Source organism: Pholcus phalangioides, unplaced genomic scaffold, assembly GCF_987345545.1.
Source record: "Pholcus phalangioides strain wild (caught in Gottingen) unplaced genomic scaffold, Ppha-v1.0 ptg000017l_1, whole genome shotgun sequence".
Lineage (NCBI taxonomy): Eukaryota > Metazoa > Arthropoda > Arachnida > Araneae > Pholcidae > Pholcus > Pholcus phalangioides.
The window spans coordinates 7,524,711-7,548,523 of record NW_028301610.1 but is presented as its reverse complement, the minus strand read 5'-3'; the positions used below and the strand labels follow the sequence as shown (position 1 = coordinate 7,548,523).

General features: G+C 33.8%; 1 protein-coding gene across 6 annotated transcripts in view; it reads left to right on the top strand.

The window, feature by feature from the left end:
* LOC149072178 (ubiquitin carboxyl-terminal hydrolase 10-like) overlaps nt 1–23,813 on the top strand; it is a 92,472-nt gene that overhangs the window by 48,052 nt on the left and 20,607 nt on the right. For all 6 annotated transcript variants that reach the window (XM_089246075.1, XM_089246076.1, XM_089246077.1 and 3 more), the window contains 4 exons: nt 13,543–13,666; nt 14,907–15,018; nt 20,410–20,513; nt 23,474–23,596. In XM_089246075.1, the coding sequence (XP_089102201.1) occupies nt 13,543–13,666; nt 14,907–15,018; nt 20,410–20,513; nt 23,474–23,596 (463 nt within the window). The remainder of the gene's footprint in view (nt 1–13,542; nt 13,667–14,906; nt 15,019–20,409; nt 20,514–23,473; nt 23,597–23,813) is intronic.

Sequence of the window (23,813 nt, the reverse complement as noted above, 5' to 3'; positions counted from 1 at the left end):
AAAGGTAATGTATTGTAAAGTTTAGGAGCTAAGTAGTGGAAATGTTTCCGAAAAATTTCTTTTCGACAGTGCGGTACAGAGTAAAAATTTCAGTTGGTTGTCGCAATGGTACATTATTTGCTGCACGTAATGATTTATCCTGGTATAGAGTGAGGAGAATTCGGTATATAACATTATATCTAAAAGGTAATAAGTTTAAGGTTTTGTATATTGAAGTATGAGGACTAACAGTATTCATGGTTTTGAAACATCTACAGGGTGGGAAAAGTTTGTAGAAACTTTAAAAAAGAATAAAAACCAAAAAAATAACCAAAATAAAAAACGATTTGCAAGGTTAGCTAGGCCATTAGGTCATAACATTGCTAGGTCACTGGAATTTTTTAAGGCAGGAAAAATAACAAAAACCAGCCTATAGGTGGCGCTAGTGTGTGTGACTTCAGTGAAAATATGCAAATGAGATGGTTATAAGAACTTGCGCTCATAATCCACAATCAGTTTACTATTGTAAACCATGTATGTGGACCTGCTGCACTCTGCCATTGCTGAATTTGTGACTCGCCTGCAATGTGTTATTCCCCCTGTGGTGGTGGTCATGTGGAACACATACTGTTGTAATAAAGGATTTGGAGGCTTTCTGTTTTTGTTATTTGTGTATCTTTTCTTTGACTTGTGTACATCAACACCATTTATCTGCTTTTTTTTTCGTCTTAAAAAATTCCCGTGACCTAGCGATGCTAACCCTGCAAACTTTATTTCAGTTATTTTTCCGGTTTTTATGAATTTTTAAAGTTTCTATTAACTTTTTGCCCACCCAGTAGTTTGAATTCACACAATTGATTGCAAATTTGTTTTATAGTCCCCACCCCAGATTATTATACTATAGTTTATATAGCAGAATAAAACAGTGCATAATATAAATCATTCAAGAACTTGGTTGTAACTTTGTGTTTAAGATAAAGTTTATATACAGTAAATTGGAGTTTCTTTGAAATTTCATCAGCATGTGTTTTCCATTTTAAATTTTGATTGATATGGAGACCCAGGTATTTAATTACTTTGACTTTAAGTATTTTACTACAAGAGCAATCTCGGTTTATAGAACAGGATGGACTGTAGAATTTCAAGTTTAGATCAATTTCAGTGTTAATTAAATTAAAATGAATATATTTAGTTTTAGCAAGATTTAGGGTTATATCATTTGCAACAAACTATTTTCTAATTAAACGGTCTGGGTTGATTCTGGAGAAAATCGATAATATTGAAATTGGACTAATTTTCTGAGCTGTTAATGTATTAATGTCGTTTGAAAGAATGCAATAGTACCGAATCATCTGCATATGTTATCATGGTTCCACAAATGTTTAATTTGTAGAAATCATTTATAAAAATTATGAAAAGTAATGGGGCCAAATTTGATCCCTGAGTGAGAGATGTCTGTTTATTGTAGTATAATTACTTGATTGATTCTGTACTTCAACTCTATGCTGACGATTATGAAGATAGGAGATGAACCAATTCAGTGTATTTCCTCTAATTGAACATGGATCAAGTTAATTAATTAATATGGAATAATTCACATTATAAAATGCTTTGGAAATATCTAAAAAAATAACAGTATCTATTCTTATCAATACTACTGTGTGTAAATTTTGAGAAGTTTAACAAAGCATTTACGATTCTTCATTTTTTATAAAGCCATATTTGTTTTCTGCAAAAAAGTTTATGTGTATTGTAGAAATTTATAGATTCAGGATAAGATTTTTTTCAATCATTCTGGAGAAAATCAATAATATTGAAATTGGATGATAATTTGAGAGAGTATTTTTCATGCCAGATTTATAAATAGTGATAGTTGCTCGTTTTAGGGATTTGGGAAAATTTTCTTTCTGAATATGATGAATTGATAAATTTAATCAGAAAATCCATATTCTTTGCATAGAAAATTGAATTTCCATCGTAATCAGATTTAAATTTCTTGGGAAATGACATCAAGGTATTTATGATTTCGTTGCCATCCACATCATGCAAAGCAAAAAAATTCATGGTTGAGCATAAATAATTTTTATATACGTCATCGCTATTGTGATCGGAATTATTACAGTTAATGTTTTTTGAAATGTAGAATTGATCATTAATATTTGAACATCCGAGAAAGCTGGCAATACTTGAGTTTGATTTTTATTAATAATTTTATTCACAAACGACCATTTTTGCCAGTTTATATTACATTCGAAAAATCAATTTTTGTGGTATTCATTTTTGGTATTTATGATTTTCCATTTCAAAGTATTAGCGAAACAGTGGTAGGCTGTTTCATATACTTGGTCATGTCATATCTTTTCAGTCTTTTATATAGTTTTTTTTTTCTTTTGATCAATATAAAAATTTCATCATCCAGTTATTTTTGAATTTTTTATTCTGGTGTGTAACATACTTGAAGCTATTTTGAATTGAGTTACAGCCAATGTAAGATATTTATATTCTACATATAAATCTGCGTTAATCAACCATTTATATTTATAATTAGATAAATGGGATGACTATATCTAGTTGTATTATAGACAGGGCTTCTCAGTGGGTTTAGAGACAGAATAGTGATCAAAATTTAATTTTAAAAGGGTAGGATAGGGAACAGTTAAATCATTTAAAAATATTTTTTCAAATACAGTATTTGAAATTATGATGAAACTTGAATTTTCACGCAACAAAATTTTTTTTTTCAGTTCTGGTGTAAGATGTTCATTGAAGTACACCAGGGTGTCTAGAAATCTAGTGTTTAGCTCAGAGGCATTGATTTTGGGATCTTGATCTTTCAGTTTCTTTAATACGTTATCTTGGGTGATTTTGGATGTAAGCTGAACAATTATAGGTTTAGGTCTGTCTTTGTTGAAAGTGGGTACTCTATAAATGGCTATTTTATTATCGACGATATTTGTGTTTGCGAAGTCATCAATTTTTGCCAGAATTTGATGTATATTTTCATTTTCCGATTCAGGTATATTTGAAACTTTTATGTTCATGCGTCGTGAATATTACGCTTCAGCTCTATCAGATCCTGGCATAAATATTTCAGTTCCTTTTTTATTGCTACATTTTTGTCTGTGAAAATATTGTTTTTAGCAACTACAGCCTTTGTTGGTGTTTTGGAGATATTCGACTATTTTTTGAATTGAGATTATTGAATTTGTTTATTATTTTAATGTGTTCATACACAGTAATACACAGAGTGATTCTTAACTCATGAGACCAACTTTAGAGTACGATAGTACAGGCATTGACAAAGACAGTCGAAAAATAAATTAGACTACAGATAAATTTTCTAGGAGGAAAGAATTTTTTTTCCCTTTTTCTTTTTAGAAAAGTGGCCAGAATAATTTTAGGCTTTTCTGGGACTAGGTGACCTTCCCCCATGTTGATGGAAATGGTTACACATGTTCCAAATTTTTCTTAGACTCAGATTTTCATCATTACACATAAAAATTTCAGGCGTCAATACAGATTTTGTAGTTGTCATGGCAATTTGGCGCTTGTCAAGTCCTGTGATAGTTTAGCTATTTGTTAGTTTTTCACTAGAACATTTTTCTGTATGACATTGTATGAATGCAAGTGATAAATTTTTTTTTCATGGATCTTACTTTATATGTGGCCGTTTGTTAGATGTTGAAGCTAGTACTTAACCCATTTTTTTCTGCCCAGTATTCTGATTTGAGAATAGCAAGGATTTGGCTTTGTATAATATTTTAGCCTTGCAGCTGGATGTATATTTTAGGATTGGCCATGAGTTATTTATATACCGTCAATTGACTGCTTCAACCAGTGGAAACCAGTATCGTTTAGTTAGGGACAATTCCAGGTTGTGGTGTCAGACTCGCATCACTAGGACACAGGTTCAAATCCTACCGTTGCCACAGTGGTGGTGAGTTGAAGTTGATTTTCTGTGGTTTCAACTTCGAGGCTGATGCAAGCCGATCTCCCCATTGAAAAGGCTCGCCACGAAGAGCCACAAGCCTATAATGTTTATTGTATTTTATGAGCCGTTTATGTTTGTGAATCATGAGCTGAACGATAACTCTTAACTATTTTATTATGGAATAATATTTACAACCCATTCCCAGCCTGTTATTTTTTTAAGTGTTGCCACTTTTGTACAACATAATACTGCTTATTTTCTGGTGTTGCCAGATACATAACAATTCTCCCACACTAAATTAAGAGATGATTAATGATACAATCAAAAGTTATACTCAAGAATCAACACTTGGTAATGAACGGTCACAAGTTGAATCTTCGAAATGATTTTCTGTAGCATGTTGAGCGTCTCAGTTGAATAGTCTGAGCTGGAGGAAAAATAGTTCTTGTTGATCGAGGAGTTGCACTTGAAGTTTGCTCTTTCAGTAGAAGAAATCTACCATAAATGAAGTCTTGTGTTGGAAAATTGCAGGAATCTCCCGTTGACTTACTCAATAAAAGTGACATTTCTTCCGAGGGAAGTGTCTCATAGGAATAGGAGAAGACTGTCAATTTACTTCACACTGTGGAAGCTATTCAAAATGTCTCTTGATAATGTATCCATCATCGAGTTCAACTAGGTAATGATCATGACCCAATCGTTGAATAACGGTTCCATACTTCCATAGGCCTGAATGAGTATAATTCCTTGACTCCTCTATCTCCTTCTTTGAAAAATTTGTCGAAGACTGGCTATGTTGCTTTGTTCTTGTATGACTCAGGAGTTGTAGGTTGTCAACTGAATATTTCTCACAGGAAATGAATTGTAATAGCAGAATCTGGAGCTTTCTTCATGTAGTAGATTTCTGGCCATTTAGACTTTGCATCTATGACAAGTAAGAAAAAATGTCCCATGAAGGGTCCCGCATAGTCCATGTGAACACGTTGCTAATTTCTTGTTGGACTTTCCCAATTGTGCACTGGAACTTTCTGGGGGGTTTTCTTGACATCATAACAGTTCTTGCAACTTTTCACTAGACTTTCTATTGTCAGAGTCGATATTCTTCCAATAGCAGTAACTTCAAGCAAGTGCTTTCATCTTCACAATTCCGCAATGAGTTGAGTGTAGTTCTTGAAGGATGGTTGGTTGAAGTGCCTTAGGTATTATTACATGCTGTCCACGAAGTAGAATTACATCCTGTAATGTTATTTCTGGGTCATATAAAGTTCCTTCCATCACATTTTTTTCTTCAGTCCATAAAGATCATCCAATTCTGTTTCTTTTTGGATTTCTTCAGAAGTAATTGTGTCTATGGATATGCGTCTGATCACTGATGCTTGCAGGATATATTCATCATCAACAGTGTTGACTTGTACATCTGTCAGTGGCAAGAGAGTTCTCGACAAATAGTCTACGTTTGCATGTTCAGATGATTTTCGATGTTTGATGTCATAGTCGAAGTTGGAAAGGAAATGTGCATACCGCAACATTCTTGTAGCTCACAATGCTTGAAGTTTTTCTCTGGATGCAAGAGAGTCATCATAGGTTTATTGTCCACTACCAATGTGAATTTTCGACCGAAGATGTAATCATAGCATGCCCAATATACAGCTGTAGCATCATATAAGCCCCGGCGCTTCACATAAAAGTTTATGTTAATGGTAATAGCTGTAGCATCTTAATCGAGCTGGCTGTAATTTTTCTCGGCAGCTGTTAGTGATCTTGAAGTGAATGCTATTGGATGTTCACTTGCATCAAGCATAATATGCGATAATATGCTGGATAGACCATGTGGACTACTAGCATCAGTAGTCAAAGTCACTGGAAGTTCTGGAGTAAATGGTATGAGGACTTGGTCACTAGCAATTTCAGGCTTGATTTTTATCCATGCTGCTTCACAATTAGCTGTCCAGTTGAAGGGAATACTTTTCCTGAGAAGATTGTTTAGTGGGTGAAGTAACTTTGATGCACTCTTGAAGAATTTCGAGTAATACATAACTAAGCCCAAAAATTGTCTCATTCGTCAACATTTTTTGGTCTTGGTGCTTCTTGAATAGCTTGAATCTTAGCTGGAGATTTGTTCAGTCCTTTAGAAGTTATGACATTTCCAAGGTATTCTACACTTTTTTCAAAAAATTTACATTTGTTGATATTTATTTACATGCAAATTATATAATTTCGTAATTTATCTAGAACATTCATCAAGTGTGTGCATTCCTCATGAGTCTTGCCTTGTATAGTTAAATCATCAAAATATGCAGTTACTTCATCTAAATCTTGAACAAACTGATCCATGAAAGAATGAAATTTGTTTGGTGCCATTTTAATACCAAAAAAACAATCTTTTTGCCAAATAGGTACCTCTATGTGTAAAGATCGTTTGAACTTTTGTACTGTCTTCATCGACTGCTAAATGCAAATATGCTTTGTGGATGTCCAAGGTGCTGAAATATGATCCACCACGTAGCTTGTTGAATGTCTTCAGTCTTGGGTGTCTGGCATCATGAAGTTGGTTGTTTAGTCACCTTGTAATCAGCACAGTCTTACAGAACCATCAGATTTTTTCACGATGACAAGTGGAGTTTCCCATTCTGAATGATTAGAGTATTGAGATGTCAGTATTCATTGACAATACTAGGAACAGATCTTTTCACAGCACACACACAGGTATATGCGTGCACAGCACAGTCTTACAGAACCATCAGATTTTTTCACGATGACAAGTGGAGTTTCCCATTCTGAATGATTAGAGTATTGAGATGTCAGTATTCATTGACAATACTAGGAACAGATCTTTTTACAGCACACACAGGTATATGCTTGACACTTGTGGAATCATGAATGTTATTTATGTTGATATCCAATTTATATGCATTCAGTTTAGACCAAGGATAGGTTCTCTCTTCAAATTTACAAGGTATAATTCTTCTTCACTGGATTTAGCATTGTAGCATACAGTCACTTTGACGTATCCGATGGGTCTGAAAATTTCACCTGTATAACTTCGGAAAAATATATTTGTTTTCAGGATTGGAAGATTTAGGTTTAAGTGCCTGTAGTCACTTCACTTATGTTCATGATGCTCATATGACTACCAGAGTCACATTTGAAACGACAATTTTTTCCATTTAATTGAGTGACTGCAAGTATTCTATCATCTTTTTCAGCAGTGTTAGTGCATATATCAACAATTTGGCTTACTTGAAAGTGATTTGGATTTTCCACATATTGAACACCATTTCCTTCAGATCCGCTTTTATTTTTCCATTTCAGAAGCTCTGTAATACATACTCTACTGATATGACATTTTTTTGAAGCAAATCTGGCATGAGAGCTTGTGTTTCACTCGACATTTTTGAGTCTGGTGGTTGCTTTTTGTGCAATGGAGACACGTTGTCTAACCCTATTTGACTCAAGTTGAGGTTTTGCTTCCAACTTCCCGATCTGTCGCGTCGATGCAAAGTCGATTTTCGTCACAAATTCCCGCTGTTATTGCATTGTGCAATTTTATTCATGCTGGAACTGTAATTACTCTTATAGAGCTCTTTATTTTCGATTTTCGAAGCTTCAATTGCTAATGCAACTTTGAGTGTTTCGTCGAACGTCAGTTCAGCTTGTTGTAGTCCTTTCGTGGATTTTGGCATCCCGTAATCCACGTATAAATTGAGCACGTAGCATCAGGTTGATGACAGATTTTGAGCACTCTGCATTTTCCCAACTAGATTTGAATTTGGCTGTTTTTTGATTGTAGCGATATAATTCGAAATCGGCTTACCTGGGTGTTGTGTGTGGCAAAGAAACTTGTGTTGCTCCATCAGGATGTTTACCCTTTTGTAGAGACTATCTTTCAAGATTTTTAGCAGGTCGTTGTACGTCTTTGATGAAGGGAGATCTGGTGCTGTGAGACGGGAAAGCAGATGATAATACTTGGATCCGAGACAGTTGGTTAACACTATTTTCTTGGCTTTGGCATTGTAACTTTGTGCGTATTTGAAGGGAGATCTGGTGCAGTGAGACGGGAAAGCAGATGACAATACTTGGATCCAAGACAGTTGATTAGCACTATTTTCTTGGCTTCTGCGACGTCTGCTGTTTAATCCATGAGTCCTCTGAGCTGGAAGTAGTTTTTGGGTCTTTGTACATGATTCACCAAATATTTCGTTAGCTTCGCCATAGCATCCAAATGAGATCGATTGTGACTGAAGAAGTGTTTTCACATTGGTGCCAGTTGAAGGTGCTGGAGGGGGTTTCGTTTAGCTTCGAGACGAAATTATTTAAAACAGTTATTAGATCGTCGATGTCTGCCATTTCCGATTTCTTTCACTCGTCGCCAACTTCATTGTATTTTATGAGCCGTTTCTCTTTGTGAATCATGAGCTGAACGATAACTCTTAACTATTTTATTATGGAATAATATTTACACAACCCATTCCCGGCTTGTTATTTTTTGAAGTGGTGTCACCTTCATACAACATAATACTGCTTGTTTTCTGGTGTTGCCAGATTCATAAGACAACCGCACAAATATTCAATCATCACACTTCACTTCTGAAATATAGATGTCAGCACTGAAAAATCAGACACAATGCTATATAAGCACTCAGACTGTTAGGTACACCACTCACTTCCAGTACAGTTCACTCTGTAGTAAATTGCTCGTGGCAATAGACTAGAGTTGTGCTTGGTTTGAAAGAAAGTTGTGGTGTCGCAGGGAGTTTTTCTCTATTAGGATTGTCAATAAATAGCGTAACTTAACTCCAGGAGGTCATGACTTCTAACATGATTGACACGTTTAAAAAGTATTATAAACATAGTGAGATAAATCTATATATATATAGAAGCTATCCATACTTAGATACGACCACCATAATCTTTTTTAAGGGCAGTGTATTATACAGGGTGGTAACTATCGACCACCCAATAATTACATACATGATTCCTTGTGAAAAACAAGTACGGAAAAGTGTTTTCAGTTTTGTAATCTGACCCATAATTATTATCATGCAATCACCTTTATTCTAAGAAGATACAGAACTGTTGTTTTCTTCAATGTACATACACTTACATTCTGTATCCCACACATTTCTGTATAAGTTGTGCAATTCAGCCATGTTGGTTTCATTTTCTTGCTTTCAAACTTTAATATTGAGGGCTACAAACTTTATTATTCCTGTCCTCTTGTGTGACAGGGACATAGAATATTCTCTCGAAGGACTATTGTAAATTACTAGAGAATATTCTTATCGAAAATAATGAGACTTATTCTCAAGTTATTTATAGAGGATTTATTATAATACATATTATCACATATATTCTTGGGAATACTCTATGGAAGGACTTGTATAACTGGAGAATATTCTCTGAAAGGACTATTATTAATAACTTGAGAATAATTCTTAAGTTAATAATATTTACGTTTCAATAATATTCCCCAGTAATTTATAAAAGTAGTCCTTCCAGAGAATATTCTCAAGGATATTATATGTAACTATATATATATATTACAAATAACGGGAGAATATTCTCATCAAGAACTTATAAGAAAACTCAAGTTAATTATAATAGAATATTCTTGAATATTCTCTGGAGGAATTTCTATTATAATCCTTGATGAGAATCTCCTAAAGATTATTCTCGAGAATTTTGCATCTCTAGTTCTCCAGAAAGTACTGAGTCTATTTTATTTTATTTTTGGTTATAATTTCTAAGTTGATGGCATTCAGCATATAAGAATATTATATGCTGAACTACCCTTAAAAATATTTGAGAGGGATGAAGTTTTTCTTCAAAATTACTTTTTCGAATAATACACTGGCTATAATAACTACCATAAAACTAAATGTTTGTGAGTAGGTTAAAATAGCCAAACTTTAGTCCAGAAAAAAACATTTTCATATTCCCAAAGGAAATTTCAATGGTTTTAGGATATATTGGGACTGCTGATTTCAAAACGGGTTGTGTTTGCCGAATCAGCTCTAGTTTCTGAGATAATACATATCAATATTTCAATATAGTCTGCACCCACCAATTTTTGCATGGAAATTTTTATTTACTTTCACAGTTTAATTCAACACATCATTACTGGGCATCAGTAATTTTTATGTATTGATATTAAGTTTATTAATGATTTACAATTTGCAGTTTCAGTGTGATTTGTATGCTGCTTGTGGCATGAACGGATCCAGAGCTCGTTGTTGGTGGGGGAGATTTTAAAAAATTAATTAATTAAATGAGTTATACACTGTGAAACCATACATCTCCTTCATTTTCTCTTATATTTTCCTGAATAGTCCTGATTTTTTGTTTGTTCTCCAGAATATTATCTTATAAAAGTTTCAAAAATTTCATGAATTATTGCATTTTGCTTGGGGGGTGATCATACTGATCAGCCCTCCTCCCCATACATCTGCACCTGGCTTATGGTATTACCGTTGATATTCAACTTTTACTTTAACTCAAAAATTGGAGCCGGTCTGATAAAACCAATGTCAGATTTGGAATCAGTGCCCCAAAAGCACCCTAAAATCACCAAATTTTTTTAAAGCAAAATCAGTATTGACAAGTGTAGTTAGTCAGTATAAAAAATCTGAAACCAAAAATTATTTTGAATATGTCAATTCATAACATAATAACTTTGAAAGTTTCTGATTTAATCATTATTTTACTGTTTTCACCAGTCACACCTTCGTCAAGCTACCGTTTTTACATCCTTCATTGAAACTTTTTACATGTAACAGTTTCATTGAAAGTTCAAAAAATAGTGTTGTTTTATTGATCAACATGTAATCAGATTAAAACTACAATGTAAAATAATGATCGCTCACACAGTAAACATGCATGCGCTGTATGCACCTTCCTTATTGAAATTTTAATTGGTAGTGAAGGTAAACAAATTGCAGCATTTTGGCAAAAAGTGTTGATTTGACTAAAAAAAATTTCAAACAGATCTCATTTGGCTAACACTTTATAAATCTGGTGATAAATTTGCCAACATGGGGAAGAAGCACCAATCATGAAAGAAGAAGGCCAAACTTGGCTTTTAATGGGATTGAATGTTTTAGTTCATTTTCAAGAAGTGTCAACCTGCTGCTGGCAGAAAAATTTACTTTCATTGGGTGTTTGGCACGTAACTGATCGTTAGAAAAATGACACATCACAAAAATTCGAAGCATCTCATAACTCATTACATATTCATCGGTTCTTAAAATGGAAAAAATCTTCTATATTAGTTTTCACAAGGAATCAAGTGTGTAATTATTGGCAGGTAATTTTCAACTGATTAATTAAATGTATTATTATCACATAAAAATTCTGAAAATTTCATGAATTATTGCATTTTGCTTGGGGGGAGGGGTGATCATGCCGATCAGCCCCCCTACCCTATAGATCTGCACCTGGCTTATGGTATTACCATTGATATTCAACTTTCACTTTAACTCAAACACTAGAGCCAATCTGATAAAACTAATGTCAGATACAAAATCATTGCCCGAAAAGCACCCTAATATCACTGAAATATTTTTGAGAACAAAATCAATGTTGAGCAGTGTAATCAATAGAAAAAATCCAAAACCAAAAATAATTTTGAATATGTCAATTCATAACATAATAACTTTGAAAGTTTCTGATTTAATCATTATTATTTTACTGTTTTCACCATTCACACCTTCGTCAAGATATCATTTTTACATCCTTCATTGAAGTTTTTTGTGTGTAACAGTTTCAATGGAAGTTTAAAAAAATTCAAATGAATATTGCCGTTTTATTGATGAAAATGTAATCTGATTAAAACAACATAAAATAATGATCGCACGCAGTAAACACGTATGCACTGTATGCATCTTCCCTCAAAAATTTGACTTGACATTGAAAGTAAACAAGTTGTCATATTTTGGCAAAAAGTGTTGATTTGGCTAAAAAATGTCAAACAGGCTAACATTTGGCTAACATGGTACAAAGCTGGTGATAAATTTGCCAACATAGAGGACAAAGCTAGCATGTAAGCTGTACGTAATAGCAAGGTTATAGTATCACACTACATGGAGAGAAAAAGTGCCAATCATGAAGGAAGAAGGCTGAACTTGACTTCTAATGGGATTGGATATTTCCGTTCATTTTCAAGATGTGGCAACCCGTTGCTGGCAGAGAAATGTACTTTCATTCAGAGTTTGGCTCATAACTGACTGTTAAAAAAGTGGCACGTCACAAAATTTCAAAAGCTTTTATCTAACTCTCACTTAATATTTGTCCGATCCAAAAATGGAAAACACTTTCCAATACTAGTCTTTCACAAGGAATCGCGTGTGTAATTATTGTGGGCGGTCAATAGTTACCACCCTGTATGGAATTAATTATTAGTTCTTTCTTTTAGGATATTTGCTTTTATATTAGGTTGGTGTATTTTGGTTATCTTTGGCATTCATATTTTTTATGGACATCTTTTTTCAGCCGGCCTTTGTATTTGAGATTTATAGACATAAGGTTATCCAGAAATTTCGCTTTCCCAAAATATGCTTGTCGCAATTGTATCAGATAATCAATATTTTACTGTATATTGGGCAAATAAATTAAAAATTGTAAATCTTGGGCAAAACCAGAAACATTTGTTTCTTTTTTACTCAGTGAAATCACTGACTTTCTATTGCTTGTCAAATATTTGAATCTGTTGAGAAGGATCTGTTGGAAAAATTGAATTCACCCATTTGACAGTGTACTCTTACTCAGTAAAGACAAGTTTTCTCAATAACCTTGGATTCAGGTGAATTAGTGGTTACTCCACTTTTTAAAATTTGAATGCCATCTCATTTCTTCTGAAATATTATGATACTTTTGTCTTACTATAATGTTATTTATATTTCTCTGGAACAAAAGTAGAGTAATCCACCCAAACTGACTAACTAAAAAGTAAATAATTCCTGGATTCCATTAATTTGAATTTTTTAGTTCAATATTCTTTTTTCCATGCTAATTTTTACTAGCATTTACCAGAATGGGCTTCTTTTTTTTTTTTTGATTGACTCCTTGGTAAATTTTTCTCTTTTTTTGTACTATTATATGATAACAATAAATTTGATTTGAAAAAAAAACCCAGTCTTCTGCAGCTGAGAGGTGCAGTGGTAAGATGCTCATCTACCACCATGATGGCTACCATCAAATCTGGAGGTTTAGTCTCAGGGAAGAGCCTAGATAACAAGTTCTTTCCCTACTGAACCAGTGGCAACCATAGATAAATGGCACCTTTATTTCTGGCTCAACTCGATTGGTAGTAAATTTCTGTATGGCAATATGACCAGAGTTGGTATGTTGTAAAGTCATAGTAGGAACTGCATCAGGCTGGCACAACCACCTCTATAGATCTTATCTACAGGGAGTTTTGACTGATACAGTTACAAAATTTTACTGAAAATTTTGAGAATCACTCCTGCATCCCTATTCCTTTTCATAACTACATTACTGATCATTGCAAAATTTATTAATTATTTTTTATTTGTGTGTGTGTGTCTCAAAAACCTTTTTTCAATTGATTTCTCTTAGGAGTTTCAAGTGAACTTCATAAGATTTTTTCCACTTTAATTTTTCTACTTTCATTGAAGGGTGAGCTTAGCACGTGAGTTTGAAAAACTGTGTGAACCTCAGGAACAACTACAACAGGTAGCTCCATTTCAACCAATAGCTGTGTATGAAACTCTGGGCATCTTAAAATCTGATTGTCTCAAGGTTAGTTTAATTTTTTTTAGAGCTGAATTTGAATAATCAGTCTGCTGGTAATCATCAAAAGAATTTTAATTTATTTATTTTTACTATTAATAGATAGGTGTGTTTGAAAATTTAAACTGAACTTTAATGTATTTGCTTTTAAATGAAATTCAGTTTAATGCAAGATACTGGAAATTTGTCTTTTTAAAATTTGTGTACGTTTAACTTTTTTTCAAGCTTTGTTGAATGTATGAACAATATTGATATTAATACCCCAATGCATTAATTTGTAGCCGATAAGCTACTATCAATCCATAATCAATTGTTCCACATAATTTGACATCAGAAAATATTTTCAATCATTTTTCATGTTCTAGTCTGTAGAAACTAATGGTAAAATTAAAATCATGGTTTAAAAAATGGTAAATTACCATTTTATTATCATTATCAAATATGGTAAATTCTATATTAGCTATGCAATGCAATTTTTATTTTATAATTCTATCAAGTCATTTTTAGATTTAAATCAAATTCTTCTGTATAATATATCTTATTTTTGTTGTGCAATATATTAAACATTGATTTGTATTTAAACATTTTTTCAATTGAACTAAAATTTTGTATTAATAGCCTACATTTCAAGTATTTCAGTATGTTGGTATTTTTTCAATATGAATATTCTGAAATTTTATTCAGAGTTCACCAATTTTGCCATGGAATAAAATGCAACTATTTAACTATTTATCATCTGTTTGGTTTGTTTAGGTCATAATTTCCCAACTTTTTTTTTTGTCCCTATCGCCCCCCCCCCCCTTCAGAAAATTTTTCTCCCATCGCCCCCAATGCAATCTAACCCATAGGATCCTATGTTATACCCATAGCTTCTACTGCCCCCAGGGAATCACATGGTTTAGGTAAGAAAATAATAATTTTGACCAAATAACAGTCATTAAAAATTTAGAAATAGAATGGATGAGACTTAATAATTAATCAGTTGTACTATTGTCTAATGTTAAGCATGAGTGAAGCAAATTTTAAAACCAGGTATGTATATCATCTTTTGTGATGTCCAGTACATCGCATCTTTATTATTTGAAATGTTAATATTATAGTCTATACAAAAGTTCCTGAAATGATTCATAAAAAAAAAGTCTTTCCAATGTGTGAAAACCCTGAATAAGCATACTTCCACAGTGATTAACTTCTTATTAAACTGAATTCATTGAAAAATTGGTTAATGTTTTCATTTAATTTTTTGAAGGGGCAACAAGAAGATGCCGAAGAATTTCTTAGCTATATTTTGAATGGCATGCATGAAGAAATGGTCCATATTATAAAGAACTATGAAGCAAAATGTAACCTCAGCAATGATAGTGAGTTATATAAATTCAGTTATAAGTTAAAGGCATAAGTGATACGTTAGTGATTCTCACGAAATCTGCCTAAATTGTGTCCCCAGCAGTTAATATTAAATACAACTTTATAAAACTTTACAAATATTAAATTTGACACAAAAAAAATTTTTGATCACTTTCTATTTATATTCCAGATTCTGACAAGTCTCCACTCTGTTTTTAATTTTCTTATCAATAGATTGTTAAAATTTGCTTGAGCAAATTTCCATTTGTGAAGAAAATATACTTCTCTTGGCTCGCCCCAGCCCATTCAAATTTTAAAATGATAAATTTCTATCTTAAAACAAAAATATATTCTTTTTCAATTATATATATTTTAAGGACCTGTATACTTTTTCATATTTTATCTTTTAAATTTTAAATATTTTTATCAATTTATAGCCAAATAAAAATTCACCCAGCTTTTTTTTTTTTCATTTGTGACATTTGGAAAACATTTGTTCAACTCTTACAACACTAGTTGCATCCTATCAAATTGTGTCAGAGTGGTGTGGTGGTAAGATGCTCGTCTACCACCATGAAGGTTGCTGTTACGGTCCCAAGTTCAAATCAGAGAAAGGATATAGATATTTTTCCTAATGAGCTTTTGAGGCGACCACCGATAGACAGTGCCTTCATTTCCAACCCATTTCATTAATGGCAGTAAGTTGCAATATAGCAATGTGGCCAGAGTTAGTGTTTGGTGTTATAGTAGCCTATCAAATTTTGTGTTGAAAAAGGTTAAGGAGAATGTAGCAGTCACTTGAAATTCCTTTTAAACCAATTAGAATTTTAAATTAATTCACAAAAAATATTTATTCAGAAAAGAAAAATTTGTGGTAGGCTGTGTCACAGACACGGCCGCAAGTTTGATGTTAATACGTTTTTTATGCCTTGAATCATGTGGTAGGTACTGACATAATGAAATGTCATTATCATCAGCTTTGTCTTTGGAATAAAACGATACTAGTGTTGTCTATTTTTGTTGTGAACTGCGCGATATTTAGCAGGAAAAAAATTGTTAGGAATCAGGGCAGCAGGCCTGGTGCCCAGATAGGAAGAAATATTAAAACTAGAGTGATATCATCCAATGCACCTTTACAATGTGCACCTAACAATACCATTGCTTTTGACATGCATTGAATACTTTTTGAGATGTAGTGGAAAACAATTTATTATGAATCTGGGCAGTGACCCTGGTGCCTAGACAGGAAGAGATATTGAAACTGCAGGAATATCATTAGATGCACCTTTGCAATGTGCATCTGATGGTACTATTGAATTGCATTGTGTACTCTCTGAGATGCGAGTGTTTAAAAAATTTCATCGCGCAACTTAAGAATGCTTCCAGTGTCGTCAGATGATTTAAAAGACATATTCATGTCAAAAGTGGTGAGTGATTTTATTGAATGTCCTTCTCCGCTTCTTTTTTGGTGAATATATATATATAATTTAAAATTATTTTCAATTTACCTCATGTTTTAGTTTAGAGACATCTAATGTTTTCAACAGACTTAGTTTCTTATCAGTGTTACAAAACATTGTAAAAATGTCTTTCTCCTGGCATTAGGTAACCAAAAAGGTGGTTTGATTATAAACTAGGGGGAATAAAGAAAAAAATCCAAATTTCTTGGTTGCAACATCAAGCTGCAGTAATGTTTCATCTAAAGACTGCTTTGAGAATGCAACTCGTGCTCTAGCAAAACCGAGACAAATTAGAAATCTGTTGTTCCTATAAAACGGAATGACAAACACAAATAAAAATGCAATTGAGACAAAAAAAATTATGCAGAGTATTAGTGCTTGTCCAAGTTGAAAATACACTACAAAAATATATAGAACATGTTGCAAGTGTCAAGCATAGGTATCAAGAAGTGCTGAAATAGGCAAATCTGATATGGCATTTTGCATATCTCTTAACATGGTTAAACTTTAATGAATTTTTCCCACCATTAATTTTGAACAAACTTCATTACCAATTATATTTTATTTATCAGCGGGTAAAGATTGTCCCTAACATTTTTATTTTTTTTATTTTTTGGTTGACATTTATTTTTGTTAAATTTTTTTTCCTTTTTTGTCCAATTTTGTGAGAATGATCCATTTGTGTAAAAAAAGTATGTTTGAAGTTCTTTCTGTAAAATTCAATATTTTTAAAGAAGTACCTTGTATTGTTCTGGTATAGTTGTAAGGAGGCTGACTTTCATGTTAGCGTGGACTTTCGTTGCGATCAGTATCATGGATACTATTATATCTAAGATGCTTTCAATCATCATCCAAGTTCTTTAAATGCTTTATCAAACATTTTAATTCCCCCTCAAAAACTTATGAACAATATTTTTGAAAAGCTAATAATTAATTAAACCAAAAATTTAATTGCTATGATCTAAATGAATAATAAAATAAATAATTTGTGTTTGTTAATGCACACAAACACTTAGTATATCAAGAAATGAATTGTTCTTTTCAACTCTGTCGCTTAAATTTAGTGATATTTCTTGTAAGCATATATTTTTGGGTGTTGTCCTACTTTTCTACCAAATTTTGTCAACAAAATTTGTGTAATTGTTTTTAAAAATAAGAGAGAATGATCGATATATTGCCAAATAATATAAATGTAGTAGATTGTAATTATAGTGGTTCTGCCAAAGCAGAAATTGCATCGTTTTTCAATTGTGTCAATGTTTTGAGTGATCATTAAAAACTTCAGTTTCAATAGAAAAAATAATTTTGTATTTATTACTTCATGGTCTTGGCCTATTTGTTGTACAGTAACTAACATTCATCATTCAAAATTATGGTGCGAATAGGTGAAACAACAGTTTCCATTTCAAAGCAGTTGGATACACAGGCCTATTCTAGGTTTGGTGATTCTTTTGCTACCCAATAGCATTCAGTAGTCTTCTGTATTTTTAAGGCATGAAGAGGCAAAAACAATATTTACAATGTGCTCAGCAAAGAGCTAGAAATGGAAGTGCTTCATTTCTCAAAAATTACACTGACATTGAACAGTAAAATGTGAACAAATCCCCTAAAAAAATTAGGACCACACAGTAAAACTATCTGATTCACCTTGCCTTATTTACATTGGATCTTGTAATCTACACATTTTGCACTGTGCTTTTGAAAGTGGTCTCGGAGCATCATTCTTAAAAAAACGTACGTCTTCAAAATTTGCTGTGCATTGTCGAAGAGAGTTGACAAGCTCTCCACTTTGGAAGACTCCAAAACAAAGAATGTAATATATATAAGGAGACAGAAAAAAGAGTTATCTGTGGTTGCTAGTACACTGTTTTGGCCAAAAATTGGTTTTGTAACCAAGTCATTTGTCATTTTGCTTTGGCTTGAGTCAATCTTATAGGAAACTGAAATAGTGCTATGAAAAAAAAAAGTCGAAATTAAAGAAAAATTTTTTTGCAAAAAAAAAACTTTTTTACGGATTTTTCCATTATGCTATGATTATGTTGTCTAAGGGGGTTACCCTCACCCGTCCTACTTTTTAGTTCTGCGTTTTCCTACTTTTTCTAATTTTTTGAGTGGGAGCTCTGAGAATGACTTCGAGAGAATGCGAAGAGACCTTTTTTAAGAATGAAACCAAGCATTCTGTATGCTTTTTTAACCACTGCTGAACAATGTTTAGAAAACTTTGCCTGCTCATCAATGAAAATTTCCAAATTAGTGCTCTTAATTTTATCCAGAATGACACCACCATTCAACTTTTGAGGGAAACGTTGATTGTTCAAACCGAAGTGAGTGACCATGCACTTGTCAGTGTGAAAGGTCATTCTCCCATGGTTATCCCATGTTGCAATCATATTCAAGTCGGTCTGGAGCCTCTCCCTTTGGCTTTGATTCTCGATTCTCCCATAAGCTGTAGATTTGCTAACAATCCCATTGATACCCTGATCGAGCTTATCAATAAAACGTGAAAAAAGAATGGGACTAAGGACACTTCCTTGAGGGACTCCACTTTTAACACCTGTACAATCAGAAAATTCCCCTTTCACCATATCCCACTACGACATATCTCACAACCATGAATCTATCCAATTCAACGAGTTGCATCCAATCTTATGTAAAAATGCTTCAAGAGTTCGACCTGATTGAATGCCTTCTGGAAATAAAGACAAACAATGTTGACATTTTTTCCATGGAAGCAGTTGGTTACACATAACTTCCCTTTCCTGAACACATGCTGGGTTTAGGACATCACATTACCTTTTGATGATAATTTCCGAAATTTTCGAGAGTGGGCTCATCAAACTCACTGGAGAATAATTCGACTCAGTTTCTCTACTACCCTTTTTAAATATTGAAACCACATTATCAATCTTCCAATCCCTTGGAATGATACTCTCTGCAATACTTCTGTAAATATGTGCAACTGGCCCCAACAGTTCCCTAAGGACCCTAGGATAACTATCTCCTGGTGCTTTGCTTGCACATACATTTTTTAGAAATTTTAGGACTTCCACATGTTCCTCTTGAATTTTGTTGAGGACTTTGTCACCCAGAATACATCAGTACTTTGAATATCACCTTCATTATTAAAGAAGACTGATTTGTAAAAGTCATTTGAAAGCACTACACAAGCCTACATTGCTGTCTACCCTAGACCCTCCTATCGAGGGGGCTGTAGCAGTATTGTAATATTATTGAAAAAGCAGGCTTTAGCCTATATGTGAAAATGCCATGTATAATCGAGTTAAGTGAAAACAATAAAAGTAGTCCACACTATGTAAGTCTTAGAAGAACTAAATAGGAGTTTTCATATAAGTATTTCTCTTCACCATTATTTATACGTTGTCTCGGGAGCGAATATGACATCCCGAGATCAATAGAGCCAACTGTCCCCTTACATCCACTATTGACATACCTTAAAATGATTTTATGTCAGAGCCAATGTTATCTGCCAACCTTCATTCAACTTTCTTTTTACTATCCCTTATTGCATTCTTCAACACCCTTCTTTCAGTAAATGATGACAGGTCATTTCTTCCACTTCTGTATTCTCTGAATGCCCTTCTCTTTTAAAAAAAAAGATTACAAACATTATCTATGCACCAAAGGAGGTGCAATGAACAAACCCACTTTTTACAAACAAAGGGTATCTGTATGGCATGATGCAAAACAGATGGCATGATGCAAAACAGGAAAGTTTTGACAGAATATATTTTAAGTGATTTTTTTCATTGTGCTATTATTATGCCATCTGAAGGGGTACCCTCCCCACTTTTCCTACTTGTTTTAATTTTTTGAGTGGGAGTCCTGATTCTGTTTTTGTTGTAGTTTTGTGTGAATATCAAAAATGTTGCAAATATATCTTTTGTTATTCATTAAAATTATCTTAATTTCATTACTTTTTTTCAGCTGATGCATCTAAATCTCACGATCAAGTGAATGACGATCATACGAGTGATGAAGATGAATGGCAGGTAATTGGAGCCAAACATAAAGGCATAATCACTAGGAGGGTAGGTGTTTTTTTTTTAATTTATACAAAAATTGCCACGTTTTCAAGACAAATAAATTCAATTGGTCGAATGGTCAACGCATTTCGGCTCTTCAATGGAGAGCCGTCATCAGGACCTCGTGGTCAGAATTCACACGAATGAGTCGTGGAGGGGTGATGTTTACGTCTGGTCGTCCGAAGAGTTCGCCTTTGTATTTGCTGCGTCCGAGTGGTCTTTGGATGCAAATTGGGGAGCCATCTGTTGCAAAGTGTTGAAAGTTTTGTCACGACTGAGGTTAATAAAGCCTGTCCAAGCTGACGAAATAGGTGGCGTGTTTCTTCCATCGTTAACGAGGAAATTCTGGCATGTTCTGATGAAGCATCCCTCGAGAAAATTCAATTCAGAATTGTGCGTTGCTTTTTTAAAAACAAACGCTTTATCAAAATCAAAATAATGTGAATGTTGCTAACAGTGTTGGGCAATAGCCGAATTATCTGTCCGTCCCTTCTTCTAGTTTGGCCAATATATCCATTTTCGCAATTCTTGCATGGGATGAAGTAGATACCAGATTCTTTGGAGGGTGAGATAGGATCTTTCAGATGGGAAAAGGTGAGTATATTTGTTGGCTGGAATATTGTATGGAAGTCAAATTTCTTGAAGATAGAAGAGGTCATGAAACTTGAAGAATCGAATGGAAGAAAAACGTTATTAGAAAACTGTTTTGAGTCAGCTGGGAGCAAGTTCGTGGTGCATGTCTGGGTAATTTTTTTGAGGATCTTGTCGATGATAAAAGGTGGAAAACCACGATTAGAAGCGATGTCACGAAGGATATTGAGTTCATTCTGGAGGGAGGCTGAATCACTGCAAAGTTTTAGTGCTCGATGAACAAAAGAAGAAAATGCCGAAAGTTTATGATGGGAGGATGAAAGGATTTTGCATGAGGTGGCATGGAGATGGCGAATGGCTTACGGTACACAGATGTGTGAAATTCAGTGTCTGTCTTTTTAATGAGCACGTCGAGAAAAGGCAGCATATTATTTTTTTCTATTTCATAGGTGAATTCAATATGTGGGTCAATAGAATTCATAAAATTGAATAACTCAGTGACATTAACAGTTGATGCATAACCGTTGACTCATCAATATAGTCCGACGACTGAAGTTTGACGATCTTGAATTACTCGACCAGTGACGTCATTGACCTTGATGGGAGCGGGCGAAGGTCACGAACCGAGACTCCGCGTGCCGGCAAAAACTGCAGGCTCAACAGCTGGAACCGAGGTGACGACCAGGCAGTCGGAAGAGACGATCGACGGCAAGCCAAACGACGGACCAGCGATGACAGGAACCGGGACGACGGCAGTGACAATGGATGACTAAAGAGGAGGCATGATAAGGTCCGGAACCAGCCGGCGATGTGCCGAGCACCAGTGAGACGAGTTATTTCATACTATGGCCGATTCACCAAAAGGCGACCACCTTCACCTTAAGTGATGTATACCGAGTTGAAAGCGAGATTGAATGCGAGAGAATGCAAAGTGACCAGGAGTTGGAATGATCCAACTCCTGGGACCGACCATCTCAAAAAAATACACATCAGAGCACGACCAATAGGAAAATACAACATCCAATTTGCATAAAGAAATGACAATAGATTTTTTTATAGGAACTTTCACAAAATAAAAATGGCAACAACAATTTGAAATGGCGATGTGATCAGGATCGCACATTTTTCCGGACTATGAGCAATGAAAATATCAGACTAATTTAATCAACCGTGCACGGTTATAAAAGGTGAGGAAACATAACAAATTTTATTAAAAATTATACAATTACAACTATATAAACATGTTTCAAAAATAAGAGATTGGGGAATTTGCCAAAGTTTCCCGACTATTGTTACAAACTTGTCCATAAGAGATACTGTAAACTCATGCTTCTTTCCAGTACAGCCTCCCTCACACCAGCTGCAATTCTTTTCAACAATGAAGTGTGGATTAATTTATTTTAAATTATTATATTTTTTGTGAGGGCTGGAGTGTTTTCAGAATGATACTAAAGAAGCGGGGGCTTCACTTTGAAATTACATTAACACACGCACCAAGAGATGAAAATCTTTCACGCCTATCGTCAGTGTTGCAAATGGGCCCCTTCCTATGACCCAAAGTCACACAATAGCCCCTACGCTTTTTTTCATTGATGTGAATAAAAACGTTTTTCTTCATTTATCTTTCATCAAAATAATTAAAGGTTTAATAATTCTTAAGGCTCCAGCCTCATAACTCGTTAAGACAGTTTTGCCCACAGTGTGAGAAAAAGAACATTCAGCTTAATTGTGATCATATGAAGCTTGACAGACAATGCTAACATGCAAAAAGCCTCTGGCAGGCTAGTTGGGAAGGCTTTTGTATATGTACTACATGTATTGCAAAACATTGCTAGCTCATCTGGTGAAGGTTTTTGTCAACTTTTTGCTTGTTTTGCAAAACAGATGTAAACGAAGTTATTCATAATTTGAAGGGTTTTTTTTTACCGTATTAAAAATATGAAGAAAATATGGATTTAAATTTTTTTTTTTAACACCTTGCTTATTTTATATGTAATATTACTAGCAGTAGTGCTTAAAGAAATACATATTAGTTCATTAGTACTCCTACTGCCAAATCAAGTTATTCAAGATAGCCTTATGAATAGAAGAAACACGCAGAATTTTTCAGTTTCGAGCTATTTGACTGATGTGATTAGTGTTCCAGTCTAACTTTCACTAAGTCTAACTTGTTGGCAGCATTTCTTGGACATACAACATGAGTTTCACAGAAACAAACATCATGGGGCTACAGAAATTATCAAATGTCTTTTTTTTTCTATTGTAAATCACTTAGTATAGTTTTTGAGTGAGCTGTATCATCAAAGAGTGAAATCAATTGTGAGAAAAATATTCAAAAAGTTTCATTATGCCTAATTATCGTTTGTCTATTTTAGGTCTTTGAACACAAGACTCCAATATCAGATCTTCTCGGTGGACAAATAAAATCTATTCTGAGTGCTACTGGAAATAGAACTGCATGTGTTCAGCCATTTTTTACATTGCCACTTGACATACAAGTAAGTATATAAATTCATTTTTATATTATGTCATAGTTGCCAAGTCTCCTGAATTTCTACTCCCTCTCCTGGACTCCCGAAAAATTGGTATATCTTTCACGAATTTTCACCATGATTGTAAAAAAAATCCTTACTTTTGGGGAAAAAATTTATTCTCAAAGAATTCTCTTGGAAAGAAGACTATTGCTTTCGTGTTTAATCCCCGAAATGATGTCGC